This window comes from Arvicola amphibius, chromosome 3 (assembly GCF_903992535.2).
Source record: "Arvicola amphibius chromosome 3, mArvAmp1.2, whole genome shotgun sequence".
In the NCBI taxonomy this organism is placed as follows: Eukaryota; Metazoa; Chordata; class Mammalia; order Rodentia; family Cricetidae; genus Arvicola; species Arvicola amphibius.
This window is the reverse complement of record NC_052049.1, coordinates 43,153,246-43,167,977: the sequence shown is the minus strand read 5'-3', so window position 1 is coordinate 43,167,977 and position 14,732 is coordinate 43,153,246. Positions and strand designations below refer to the sequence as shown.

The window sequence follows — 14,732 nt, the reverse complement described above, 5'->3', positions numbered from 1 at the left end:
TTCCCTGGGAGCTTCCAGAGGGCATTTTATTCTCCCAGATGATAAAGACTGTGTGAGGGAGGGGACCGCAGCCGCAGCCGCAGCAGCGAGGAGCAGATATGTATATAATGAAAATATAACCCAGCTGCAAACATCCTGATTGCAACGATAATGCCATTATTATAGGACAAATCTGAGAAATTTGAAAAGACTCCAGATTCTGGAGGTCCCATGGGTCCTTAGTAAGAATTGCTGCTTTTGTCTTCCCACCAACAAATAAATCGTCATTAAGAGTCCTTTGCAGAAGGTTTCCTGAAAGGAGGTGGGCCGGGAACTCGCAAAGGCACAGACTGACGTTTAATAACTGGTAAGTGTGTGTGCCCTCTCCTACATCATGTTTTAGCACTACAGGTTCTTGCTCGGCGGTGAGGATGGAACTTACCAGTCAATGCTCAGAAGACATTTTGGAACCAGGTTTACTGACCTCTAGTTTGATCTCAAGTTGACAGCACCCTATGTCATCACTGCAAACATTTTTAAAAGACAGTGTGCGAGTCTCAGAGAGGGTGTCTAACTCCGTGCCTTCAGATGATCCTCCAGGGCAATGCTTCTCCCGCTCTGGGAAACCTCACATTGCTTTATAACGGCGCCGTCAGAGACCATCATCAGAATGACTTTCCAGGGAATGCCACATTTGTCTGTCAGCCGGCTGTTGTGCTAAGATGAGCCAGAAGTGAGCTCCAGGGAAAGGGGTAGGAGCAACCACTGTAAATGCTGCACCAGGCATGCCATTGGGCATCTAGTGGCTGTGGAATGCTGAGATATTCTCTCAGAAGCAAAAGGAAGTTAGCATCCCTTGATTCTCCAGCAAGCAAGGAGGAACTGTGAAACCTGTTGAACCAAAGAATGTAGGGAGCTTTTGTGAATCTGTAAAGGAAATGAATTTAGTTCTAGAGACTTTGGGCCTGCAGGATCTCTTGTCCAAGGACATTGAAATGGATTTATGGCCGCTAGAACAGTTAACATGATTTGTTTTAAGCCTCTAAGTATGTGGTAATTTGCCACCAGTCTGAAGAATGTCTACCCTGTTGTCAAACAGACATCAACTATTATGCCTTTGACACAAAGAAACAACTTAGGAACGAGGACAGCCTCCCTGACTGGAATTAACCTGTGTTCTGAAGGGCTCTGCCTTTACTGTCTGCAGGACACCTGCTAACTCCGCTCTCGTGGACTCACAGTGTCTCTGCTCAGGAGGTGTGCACCAGTGGAAAGGGAGGGCTGAGGCTCCAATTTCCTGGACTGGTCGCCTTTGCAGAAGCTCCACCTAGTGGTGTAACTTAGATCACAAGGCCTCTGTCCCCTGTGAACAGCTGCACCCAGGAGGTCGTTCTGTTTTTGCTCACCCAGGAGACAGGCATTCCTAAATAACAACCCCTAAATGGAGAAGGACGGCATAGTGGCCAGGTCCATCATTCTAGTTGCCCCTTTTCCAGGAACGCTCTTCCTTGGGATCTGCTGAACACCTGCTTCATCCAGAATGTAAAGAAGGAAAGAAAGAAACCCCAAACCCCAAACCAAATACCCCGCTCCCCTAAACACAATGTCTCTAAGTCTAATTGGGTGAAGTTGGCCTTCCTCCTTCCTCCTTCTTCTTAAGAGACCTTAAAAAGAAGTGACTCTACTTTCTGAAAGGCTGAAGCCTTTCTTTTGCTTTGGGGCTAACAAACCCTTAGCTTGAATGCCAACCTTAACTCTTGTCCATTTTCCCCTACCACGAATGGCATGGCCCTTAAAGGAGATCCTTGCTCCATCAGGGTCCTTCATGGGGCTTTGTGTTCCCTGTGTCAACGCCCACTCCATGGTCTGTGGATCTAATAGGGAATACATGGATCTAAAAGGCCAGGGCTGGAATAGAAGAGGCTCACTGAGGAATCCATGCTTCTTTCTACATCTTTCGAATCTGTTGGTCTAATTTCCTGGATCTTGGAGAAAAGACAATGAGACTTAGTGTACTTTAAGGCATGGCTAGTCACTTTAGATTTCTCCTGACTGGTGAGTGAGGCCAGTCTTCATCATGGTGGTAGGGTGGCTACTGAACCATAATGAGAACACGGAGGAGTGTTTGGCATAGAGGTGGCCCGTGGGTTCATTTGTTGGTGTTTCCAGGCATAGATTTTTTTAAAAAAATAAAATGCTGATTGACCGGTAGCCAGGTAGGAAGTAGAGGTGGAGCAACCAGGCAGGAAGTAGAGGCAGGGCAATGAGGACAGGAGAATTCTGGGAAGAGGATTCTGAAGTCTGCAGTTGTGATCCAGACACAGAGCAAGCAAGCTGTGACTGCCTTGCTAAAAAAGGAACTGAACCACGTGGCTAACATGGACAAGAATAATGGGCTAATATAAGGTATAAAAGTTAATAGGAAGCCTGAGCTAATGGGTCATAGATTTAAGGGTGAGTAGAAAAGTACAGCAAATACAGTTCAATAGTGGTATGGTGACTAGGGTCCTAGAGCCCACATGTGACAGGATGAAGGGAATCTAGACTGGGTAGCAGAGAAGGGAGGCAACACATACCAACTATGTAATCTTGGGACTAATTGTGTATTGGAGCTAAGGACTGTTTTCTTTTTATATATTTCTCCAAGAACTGTGACAACAGAATCTAGAAGCATCTATACCTAGACGAGGTAAATACACCTTGAAGAGTGAGTGCATCTAATCAGTGTCAAGATGAGCTGCAGAGATGCTGTGGGACCTGTTAATCTCTCCTGGGACTTTAGCATCCATTTCTCAGCCCCTGTGAGTGTTGGCTGCTGACAGCAGTAAGTATTCCTTATCATTACTTACTGATGCTTAATGAATTGGTCAGTTCAGCATTAAGTGACTATATTAGTTCTAAGACTTTAAACACATTTTATATTTTATTTTCTAGGAGGGTTTCATCTTCATGTACGAGCCTTCAGGTCCATGCCTGTGAAGAAACTTCTGAGGCTATGTATGGAGATGCAGGCTTCTAATCTAATTGCCTGAGAGTCTGAGGCAGGAAGCCCGCCCTTTCAAGGGCAGTCTGGGCAACAGTGAAGCCTCTGACTCAAAAAGTAAGCAGAGTGCTGGAGATGTAGCTTAGCGGTAGAGCACTCCTTTGTCTGGCAAAGCCTAGTGTTGTAGGAACTCCCTCAGCCATAGCCTTTAAGATACCAACCCACTTGGGCATGGCCTCTTATACTATAAATGCCTATTAAAGCACGCTCTCTTTCTACCCGGCTTCCGGATTCAGTTCCTGTTTCCTGTGAGTCTACCCCTAAATAAACAACTTTATTATACTCAATTCTGACCCAGTGTGGGATTATTTTATAACTTACATCTTCAGCCTAGGACTATATAAAAGAAAAAGAATAAACAAACAAACTTCTGTGATCCGGTGTGATTGCATTTCTGGATCTAGATGGTTACTTAACCCCTACAGTCTGTCCAGAAGGAATGGAAGGCAAGATTCATGTCAACAAAATGAAGGCTATCACTTCTGTAGAAGGTGACATGCTTTTGTTAAATCCTATTGCTTGACATTCAGCTTTGGAACCATGCTCAGACCCATGAACACCTGGGAAAGGTAGCCTTTGTACAAATGCTCAATATCCCTCAGAAATTTGGGATTCTATTACCAAGGGAGAGAGAGAATGGATATTGGAACAATGGTCACAGTACTGTTCTTGGTGGCAACATCTTGAGATTTTAGCGTGCCCAAAACTTTGCCTTTGAAAACTTTCTTGGGGTCCATTCCTGTTGGAATTTGTAGATTTTTTTCTTTTTGGTTTTTTGAGACAAGGTTTCTCTGTGTAACAGCCCTAGCTGTCCTAGAACTAGCTCTTATAGACCAGGTTGGCCTTGAACTCACAGAGATTTGCCTGCCTCTGCCTCCCAAGTGTTGGGATTAAAGGTGTACGCCACCACTGCCCGGCTGGAATTGGTATATCTTTCTTTGGGTGTGTGGGCACTTGCAGGAGTATGTGTGTACATCCAAGCACATACTTGTATCCTTTTATTAGAAAAGGAAATGATTTAATGCTGCTTCCTTCAGTCTTCTTGCGGCTGTCAGATGAGCTGGGTTTAGAGATTGCTATTGGTGAAACAGTTTCCAAAGTCCCTTTCATGTTTCCTTTGTTGATTTCACAGGATGGCTTTCTTTCTCTTCTCCTTTTCTCCCTCCCTTTCCTTTCCCCCCTACCTCTTACTTTTCACCCTCACCCCTTCTCCTCTATCTTCTTAGGTCACCCGGGCACTCCCTCACCATGTCCCACTGCTCACATTTTGACAAGGGTGGAAAAGGGGGGCGGGGAGGAGACAAGTAATGTCTCAAAATGTCTGCTTTAAATATTTTTTAAACTTTTATTATTAGTTTTTATTACACAAGTAATACATGTTCATTGTAGAAAAATTAGAAAACACAGAAAAGCAAAAAGAAAAATAATCACCCATAATCCCACTACCCATGGATAACTGCTATTAACATAGTAGTGTATGGCCTTCTAGCTTTCTTATGCATATATATATGTATATACATACATAGATATATTTATATGTGATTTTCTTTTTTACAAATATTGTATCATACTATACATACTGTATTATAACATGTTTTCATTTAATATATATTGTCAATGTCAGTGTTTATTCCCTGAAAAAATTATACAGATACTACATGCTCCTCGTGAAAAAGTCAGAAATCACAGATATGCAGAAAGAAAATACAATTGCTCCAAATCTCACCTCCCAGAGAGAAATGTTGGCATCCTGCAAGGAAACAGCCTTTCTGATTCTATAACGTACACATGTGTAGGTATGTTAGTAAGAGGGTAACTCTCTAGAGAGTCTCCTATTATTTCCTTTCTCTATCTGACAACAAAAACTGCACATTTCAATAAATATACATGGTGAGCATTCTTAACTGGGGCACGGTATCCATTGAAAGGATATACCATATTTAACCATAAAATGTAGGCATATTTACAAAGCATCCTTTCTTGTATGACTTTTCAAATAATGAATAAATGCATCTTAGCTCACTTTTTTGCTGAACATTAAGTAACATAATAACATTTATTCAGTGTGTGCGCATAGGTTAGAGGCTAACCTGCAGGGGAGTCGGTTACCTCCACCTACCATGTGAGTTCAGGGGTCTAACGTGCTTGGTGGCAAGAGTAGTCTTTCCCTGTTGAGTCTTCCTGCTGGCCCATTGCTGAACTTTTAAAAGGAGAATTTCCTTAATGTGAAATTACAGAGCGTGCATGAAAAATGCATAGTACCAAAATACTTCCCGGAAAGGTCAGATCAGTTTACACTCTTGTTGGCTACAAGGGAATATTTATATTTGAAATTTCCTCCTGTCCCCAGGAACTTGAATGATTTATATGCATGCCTTTCTGAGTTGTTCATATATGCAGTTTTTGTTACTAGTGTATTCAGATATGTTTAATGCTATCAGTGGATTATTACGGCTTATGGTGTATTACTGCCTTGATTCTTAAGCTCTTGATTCTCCTGGAAAGTTAGATTCTTTCTCTGACTCATGAGATACTCTCATGCATTCATTCACTAGTCACTCATTCAATGGATACTTTTTCACTGTTTGGTGTGTTTACAGCACTGTGATAGGGGATGAGAAACAGGGTTAAACAAAATGTATGCGATTGTTACCTTTCATACTTTCAGTTTAGTGGGACAGACCAACAATCACACAAGTAGTGCTGGGAAAAGTACAAGTCTTGTAAACAACCGAGACCGTCTCAAGTGCTGTAGAGGCCTAATCTCTTTCTTGCATGAACTGCGAATACTATTTTCTCTTAATTTGGTTTATTATTTACTGTATAGAACTTTTACCTTCTTTTAAAAAATAACGTCAGTCAAACCCATCCATCTTCTCTTTATCACATCTTCCTTTGGTAATATTTTTTGGTAATAATTTGCTGAGAAAGGCTTTTATCCTCCACATTAAAATAACGTCTCGGATACTTATAAGTCTTTTTCATGCTTATTATTTATTCATAAGTTTTAAATTTTGAATACTTATTTAGAATTTATTTTGATTAGATTATGGACCTAATATTGTTCCCAGGAGAGGTTAACTAGTTATTCCAGACAACTTACTTAGTTATCCCAACTTTTCTCAAATTTGAAGTGTATTGTACTCCGTTATTTTATGCTATTGGATGTACTGAAGATGCTGTAATTAGTTATAGCAATTTATTGAGAGGCTGATATAGTAACACTGCTCTTCCTCATTCTACCTATAGTTACTGGGAAGGGAAGCATTTCTGTCGTGATATTCCAGAACCAAAGGAAAACAGAGATGTTGCTTCTTAGGCACGGGTGTGTGAAGAAGGGACTTAGGCTGCATGGCAATTCTTAATTCTTTCAATCCTGAGATGTGCACAGTTTGGAAGTCCTCATGGGTTCATTGTTAATCTGGTCCATTCACAGGCTTTCTTAAATAAACGAGACGGGTTGAATACTTGCTTTGTGTCATTGTGAAGCTGACCTTCCACTAGGTGGCAGCATTGCCTAAATATGAGCATCCTAACTTTTCACATAAGGAGGAACCCAAAGGTTGGGCAGACTTGAGAAGTTCGCCAACATTAGGACTCTTGCTGTATCTACAGCTTTCTTTGTACCTGAACAATGAATGGCACAATAGGGCAGCTCGCAGTGGGTCTGCATCTAGACGCTACACATCAGGGGTCAGACACTGAAGTGATACTTTGGCCTTAAGGTTACTTCATATTTCTTCGAAGGAGCCTTTGGGTCTGCCCCCAACTGATTTAGAGCCCAGGAACTTGGTTCTAAACAATACATTTGTGGGGGAGGGGGTCCAGATGATGTTACTTTTATATATGGTGTTGTTCTACAGGTCCCCCCCCCCCCGCCACACACACAAAGAAAATGTATTCTTTACAATTTGCAGGAAAAGCTAAAATAGGTAATAAAAAGTATGGTGATAAAATGAGTGTGTGCCACACATGAAAAAAGTGTCATCCTTTTCTGTTTGAAGCATGTGGGTTTGTCTGTGAGACAATAGTCAGCGTTTTCTCCTACCCCAGATGGGCTGGGTGCTCCTGTAAGCACAAGGATAACCTTCCACAGGGAGCAGAGGCAGCTGCTTTATCCCATGGAACCACACCTGAGACAGTCCATTGGCAAGGTAACAGGAGAGAGGGGCAGCTCCTACCGGATGCACTTGGCATATCTAAGGGGAGGTGGTGAATCACCCATGGCAACCAGATGCCAACATAGTTATCAGAGCTTAGATTACTAAATGTTGCTGTAGGACCTGCTACTTCATGGTTGTCTGTAAATCTCAGAGTGTGTCTATGGGAGCTATAAAACTGAGCAAAGGCCGAAGAACAGGCACTGAATAAAAGGTAAGGTGCTTGGACTATATTACCTTAGATATGGAAGTCTGGCTAGGCGATTAGACGTATTCCCATCTCCATGAATAGCTACCATGGCGTTCTCAGACATGGAGGTGAGACCTGATTTTTTTTTTTAACAGTCTTCAGTTGTACAAAGGACAATTGCACAAATGGTGTTATTATCACGTTGCGACTAAGGAGAGAGCGAACGCAAATGAACAAAGCTGGAGTGATTTAGGTCAGGCAGCAACAGGAGCATGCTGCACCCCGTGGGCTTATCCGTCAGCAAGTCTGCATGGATTTCTAGGAACCAGGCTGAAGTGTGGGGTTCAGTATAGTCAGAGTGTGTGACAGAACAGAGATGGGGGCTGAGAACATGCCATTTAGAAACGAGAGCTCATAAATGAGATAACCTCTATCTCATTTGAAGTGACCTGCATTCTGGAGCGAATACTAAGCTTTAGTCAAGATGTCGGGGCCGGGTGAGCTGGGAGTGAGTGGTTCCTTGCTTTGTCAGGAGTCTAAATAACACATTCCTTCCATTGCTTCATGAACACTCCAATTCAGAACAACTATAATTTTCTCCTGTAAGTTGTCAGAAGTACTTCTTCTAGTGAATCCACTCATATCTGTAACAATGAATGCATCAGTTAATGGCTCAGTGGAATATAGTGTGGGGTTCCAAGAGATTAGCCCACAGCAACTGGTGGAATGGAATTGCAGACCAGTGAGAGACTTTGGAGGCCTTTATCATCCCTGAATTCTTTCACTTTTGATACAAAAAGATAGGAGAAAATTTAAAGTACTGTACAATTTTCTTTCCAAATGTTAGGTTGAATTATGTGAAACTGCCATTTTTAAATAGGTCAAAACAGTCAGATATCAGCCATTTCATAGAACTCAACCTAATACAATAATTATCCATGTTTTTTCCATGTTCTGCAAAGTGAAAGGCTTTACAATATTTTGTTTTTAGGCCAGGATATTGATATCAGTGTACCAATAAGTGCCTACCCAGACCCATGCTTAAAGCCACCACTTGAAGCTAGTTTGTCCCTCTCAAGGTTGGGCACCAGCACCTCCTGTCTGACTTGAAGATTGTTCAGAGAATGAAGAACAGGCAAAAAGTGCAAAAATTCATCTTCCAACTCATGGCAAATTCTGCTTGGGAAAAGGGTCAAAGGGAGGACAGAAGAAATTGAAAGAAAATAAAATGGGGTTTATACCATATAACAAGTTCAGTGGAAGAACAGAGCCACGAGCTTAAAAGCATAGTACATGGCTCCCCCTTTTCTAAAATACAGTATTGCTTAGTGTGTCCTGCTCTCAAGATGCTAAACATTAAGACAAGACACAGAGTAACATTGGAGAAGCCATATCTGCATAGTCATCTAAAATGAGACAAGCTAAGCTTAACTAAAACATTTTCTTCATTAATAATGTAAAATGTTAAAGAGTTTATGTTCTGAGCTAATTCCGGCATGCCCTAAAAGATTGAACACTATGATGATGTGCAGACTCCATGCTTCAGGTTTTCAATTCAAACAAAATGTGATAATATTCAGTTTTACATCTGAGGGTAATTGTATAGGTCACTACACCATTGCCTAACTGGATAACTTTATTTTCCAAGAAGCTTAAAAAGACACCATTGGATTAAAAGAAAATTAGATGCCCATATGCAGTGTACGAAGATATTAGGATTATTGAGTATTTACAAAACGTATGTTTCATATATGGTTTTGTTGCATTATAAATTATGATTTTTTTAATGTTGACACTTAGATTCTGACAGAATGGAAGACTAAATGTAAGAGAGTGTAGAGAAAACAACACGTGAGGTGGTGTGTGTTCGGGTATAGTATTATTTCTAATGATACTCATAGATTGTGTTTTTGAACAGTTTTGCTATTTAAAATAGATTTCTATGTTTAGAGACATCCTTCATATCTGGTAAATGGCTAACATGAGATCAGCAAGAGCTACAGATATACTATTGTATGTGAAATAATTTTTCTCTGTATAATACATTTAAAAAAACCTTTAAATAATTTAAAAATCATAATTCTTGCATCTGTCATGGCATGGTTCAGAGCAGACATGCACAATGTCAACTTTTAAAAACCCCTTTAAAAACAGGCTGCATTTTTTGAATCTGTTCTTTTTTTTTTTTTTTTTCCTTGACGGCAGCTGCTTTCAAGTGTAAAATTACTGAAAAGGGCAGGGAGAGGCGGATAAAAGTAAGAAGGAAGCATAAAAAAGGTGGTCAAAACCATTCTCGGCATTTGGCTGCATGGAGGTTTCCAGTTCTGGGGTGTTTTTCAGGTGATCTTGGCGGTGAGTTTCCAGGGGGAATCACCTAGCTTGACACGAGGCAACACAACCCGAAGAACCGTCTCTTCCGTCTTCTGACCATGGGGTAGGGAGTTAAATTCAGAAGGCTGCTGTCATCTGTGATGGGACAGAATGTGCACAGGAGTAAGGCACAGACAGAAGAACCCTCTCTTTATGAAGTGGCTTTAAAAGTCCATCATCCTATCCATCACACTCCAAACCCCAGCAACGTCAATGTTTTGGATCAGAGGCTATCTCTAGCACTGAAGGACATCAGCAATGCTTTGTTGTTAGAGGCTATCTCCAGCACTGAAGGACTTCAACAGTGTCCTTGGCCTTCACTCACTAGGATGCCTCTATCAGTTGGGAAAACCAAAAACGTCCCCAGATCTGGCCATTTGTCCCCCTGGGATGGATACTCTGAGGCTGAGAACCACTGGTTATAATTCAATTGGAAGTGCTGGGAGACAGCCTTCGGGTTGGGAAAAGCCACACATACCTTAGTCGAAGCAACCCAACATCTGAGTGAGCTTGGCTTTGTAAGCTTGCCTTCTGTGACCCTCATCCGTCACTCAACTGATGTGGGATTCCCCTCTGTATCCTGTGAATATGCTTTATTACCATTGGTTGATAAAGAAGCTGCTTTGGCCTATGGCAGGTCAGAATATAGGTAGGCGGGAAAACTAAACTGAATTCAGGGAGAAGGAAGGGGGAGTCAGGCAAACGCCATGTAGCTGAAGAAGGAGAAAGACACTGGAACCTTACTGGTAAGTCACAGCCTTGTGCTGATACACGGATGATAGAAATGGGTCAATTTAAGGTGTAAGAGATAGTTAGAAACACCTCTGACCAAACAGTGTTATAATTGATATAGTTTCCGTGTGATTATTTGGGTCTGGGTGGCCGGGAAATGAAAGTGCAGCCTCAGTTTACATTCAGCCTCACTAAACTTTGACGTCCCTGTGTGTGAATTTGGGTTTAGGAGTGAATGATACTTAACCTTAAGTGAAGATTACATTATGTGAAATACTCACTTAAATCGATAATTAGTAACTTTTTTTTATATAGACCATTTTCTTGGTTCCATTCTATTCCCTTTGTGTCTTACGAAGAAATTTCACTTATTTTATGTTGTGTCTTTCCACATACATATGTGCATATATAGAGAAAGACATATATGTAAATATATACATACAGTAAGACACATATGTACATACATATGCATTAGGTTAGATCCATAACTATTTAATTAACACTTTTGGGGTCAAAATTTTAGCATAGGCGGGAAAACTAAATAAGAAGTAGGGGAAGAAATGAACCAGGGGGCTAACTTGTTTTCCTGAGCTGGACTCTTAAAACCTACTGCAGTCTAAAAGGAAAGGAATTCAGGAGGTCTTGGGAGAACAGAATTGCAAGCAGGGGCTAGAGGACTGTGAAGTATTAGCTGGGAGCCACCAGAAGGAGCAGAGCTAGTGCAAGGTCTGCATGCGACACAATAGATGTCAGGTGGCATTGAGGACCGTCAGGTGGCATTGAGGACCGTCAGGTGGCATTGAGGACCGTCAGGTGGCATTGAGGACCGTCAGGTGGCTTTTCAGAGTAGGGTTGAGGGGCTCCCCTTTCCCATTTCCAACCTTAAAGGAGATTGAACCTCAGCCAGAGACATTATCCAAAGGTAGATGATGGCGTGGATACACGGAGGAAGGCAACACATGTTAACGGGACTGGTTTGTGGTTGAGGGTTGTTTTTCTTCACTACAGAGCCTAGATGCATAGGAAACTGTTGAGGACAAAGATAAACCCAGGCTTCCTGATCCTCTCATAAAACCATTTTCACCCAGGTACCTGAGCTCCCTCATCTTCTTTTAAGACCCTCTTATGTGTCATTGTGTTATACTTATTAGCAAATAAATACTGCCCACCCAAGCTTATAGGGATCTTGGCACTGGTTTAATTTGTGATAAATTTAGCTGTACCTTGAGAAGCATGTTAACGCCAAAGGAGAAAGTGGTCGGCCAGCTGGGTACAGCAAATGACTCTACCACCCTCCCCTTTCTTGTCTCCGGTGGCTGAAACTGCTGTAAAACTCATGTTCTTTAAATGTGGAGAAAACTAGTTTCATTTTTATCTTTTTAATTGTGAAAAATAAACTGCAAGAATCCAGGCATCAATATTTTGAGAGCTAAGATTACAGTATCTTTCATCTATATTTAACTTGTTTCAAATGCGTTAAGACCCTGGAGGAAACGCCAGGCCCACTGCATGAGCTGGGGCCTCACTGTGCAGGGAGAGCACCCAGAGGCGAATCGTATTTTTAGAAAAGAAAGGAACCATACATAACTCACTTTTTCATCAGTTCTGGGACTCTTATTTTAACTACCAAATGGTCAATGAACTTAACGTAACTGGATGGAGCTTTGGAGTGTAGCTCAGGATCTCTTTAAGTAATGGCTATACTTTTTGAATTTCAAGTTCACTGGCAATTCAGGGCTTTTTGGGAGCAGAGTCATCAAAAGTAGAAAGACATTTATAGACAAGAAAGATCTCTCTCTGACTTGTGAGATCTACTATTTAAATGCTCCTCTCATAAGCCCCGCTTTCATCACAAAAGAACTGTCTACTGTATATTTATTAAGGGAAGAATCTATGCATGTTCTGTTGCCACAGGCTATGTCTTGCTTTTTTTTTAAATGTTAAAAGCACATATTTCATAACAGATATGAGATTTTCACCAAGACTGTCTTACTTACCCATTACAGTAAACAAAAACTTCTTTCTATAGAAGAGCCTTTTATGGTATTGCAATTCTTCTCATTCAACCTTCTTTGTAGGTATGTGAGTGTGTATGTGTACAGGGTATCTATGCTGCATAGATGTGTGTGCACATGTATGTACATATATATATATATATATACACAGGGTATCTATGATGCACAATGTTATGCACACACATATACAAGGTATCTATGCTGTACAGTGTGTATGCACACACATATGTAGGGTATCTATGTTGCACAGGTATGCGCGTGCACACATATACAGAGTATCTATGCTGCACAGATGTATGTGAACAGGCTGATGCTTCACTTACAAGTGGACACAGTTTTAAGATGGATGGGAAAAGCTGACATTAAGCAAAGGTCCTGCTACCTATTAAGGATGACGAGTGACTTGGGTCTGTCTCTGATGTGTGTTGTCACACCTTTGCCAAGCCTAGAGCTTGTCTGATCATTGCCTAGGGCAGAGGAGAAATAAGAGCTTGAAAATCCTTGGCACAAATCCAGAACAGCTTTCTACAGCATAAGGAGGCTACACTTTTATTGAGTTCTACAATTCATTAAGCTGCAAAGGTTCCTCGAACCCTTTGACACTAACTCAGCTCCAGGTAGGCATGTCTCACCACATGGACTAAAATCCTGTCTCTGAAGTTTGAAGGGCTGATGAAAGAATGTGAGCAAAGTGGAATATTTCCTGTCTCATTTTTAAATTACTGGGCAAATCCAGTTGAACTTGTTAGAAAATTGTTAGATTTTACTGTAAACACATGTTTGGATGGGGTGTATTAAGGATTCCATTAGCTTCTTTTTCCCAAAGTGCACAATTTCACAAAACCACAACTAAAGACAGATTGAAAACAAACAAACAAACAACAAAAAAAAACCCAAAAAGTGGGAAAGGAAACGAAGGAAGAAAAAACTAGGAGAAAGTGAACGGAAAAGATAAGCCTAGGAACTTCCCACAGGGCAGGGAACCCTTACTGCTCTTTGGGTACAAGAGGGAGGGGGAGTGGAAGGGGAAGAGGGAGGTAAATGGGAAGCAGGGAGGAGGCAGAAATTTTTAATAATAAAAAATAAAAATATAGATATGAAGATAAAAAAAGATAAGCCTAGGAATTCTAATCATCAGTAAGTTCAAGGACCCTTGAATCTCTTAAGAAACAGGGATGCTCTTTCTCCATTACTCGATTTCCTTTTGCTAATATTTGTTATATAGATGGCATTTTAAGAAAAAAGAGGGACATAAAACTGAGAAATTTTAAAATTATAATCTGAGTTTAAAGCTGTGTTCTCAGACATAATTAAGAGAAATGGTCAGATGGTAACTGTAGCAGTCTTTGTACAAACTCTTCTATTCATATATATATATATGTGTGTGTGTGTGTGTGTATGCATACATATATATATATATATATATATATATATACAAACACACAAATATATAGAGAGAACACATTTTAGAGGACTCAGTGACTCACAAATAACTGATGTATTAGTGTCATCTGAGCCCTTTGAATGCACAGATTGACTTCACCCTGCTTGTTTCTAGAACAGTGTGTCTGGTATGGAGCCAGAAAAGCAGATTTTCTTACAAGTTCCTAAAGCTACTGATTGTAGTAGTACTTTCTCATTGGGACCACCAGCCCCCAAATAATGAGACTTATTATTAATTAGGAAAGCTTGGCCTTAGTTAAGCTTGTCCCATTAGCTCTTATAACTCCAATTAACCAGTTTCTATTAATCTACATTCTGCCACATGTTTGTCTGTGTTTTGCTGGTCTCTTTCACGTTCCTAGATTCTTCCTGAATTCCTCTCTTTCCTACCTAACCTCTTCCAGCCTAGCTATTGGCCATTCAGCTCTTTATTAAACCAACTGGAAGGTGCTTTGGCAGAGACACATCTTCACAGTGTACAAAAAGATTATCCTACAGCAACAGATATTGCAAGTCATAAGAGCAGACCTTGAGAGCTACTAAATTAACAGAAGACCTACTAAGTACAAGGCTTTATGTGTTGCTTAATTTGATTGTCAACTTGATGGGATGTAGAATTAACAGGAAAACAAATCTCCAGATGTGTCATTAGCTTTGGTGGGAAGATCTTCTCTGCAGGTAGACAGCAGTCCTCCATGAGGCACTGGACTGAATCAGAGAGAGAAGAGCATCATATTCATTGCTTCCTTTCCTAGGAAAACAATTTGACCAGCAGTTCGTGATGCTTCAGCATTACGTGG

General features: G+C 40.9%; 1 protein-coding gene across 2 annotated transcripts in view; it reads right to left on the bottom strand.

The window, feature by feature from the left end:
• Positions 1-4,474: 4,474 nt before the first annotated feature.
• Positions 4,475-14,732, bottom strand: part of LOC119809667 (regulator of G protein signaling 7 binding protein) — a 103,646-nt gene continuing 93,388 nt past the window's right edge. For both annotated transcript variants that reach the window (XM_038322652.1, XM_038322654.1), the window contains exon 6: positions 4,475-9,838. In XM_038322652.1, the coding sequence (XP_038178580.1) occupies positions 9,747-9,838 (92 nt within the window). In that variant the 3' untranslated portion in view covers positions 4,475-9,746. The remainder of the gene's footprint in view (positions 9,839-14,732) is intronic.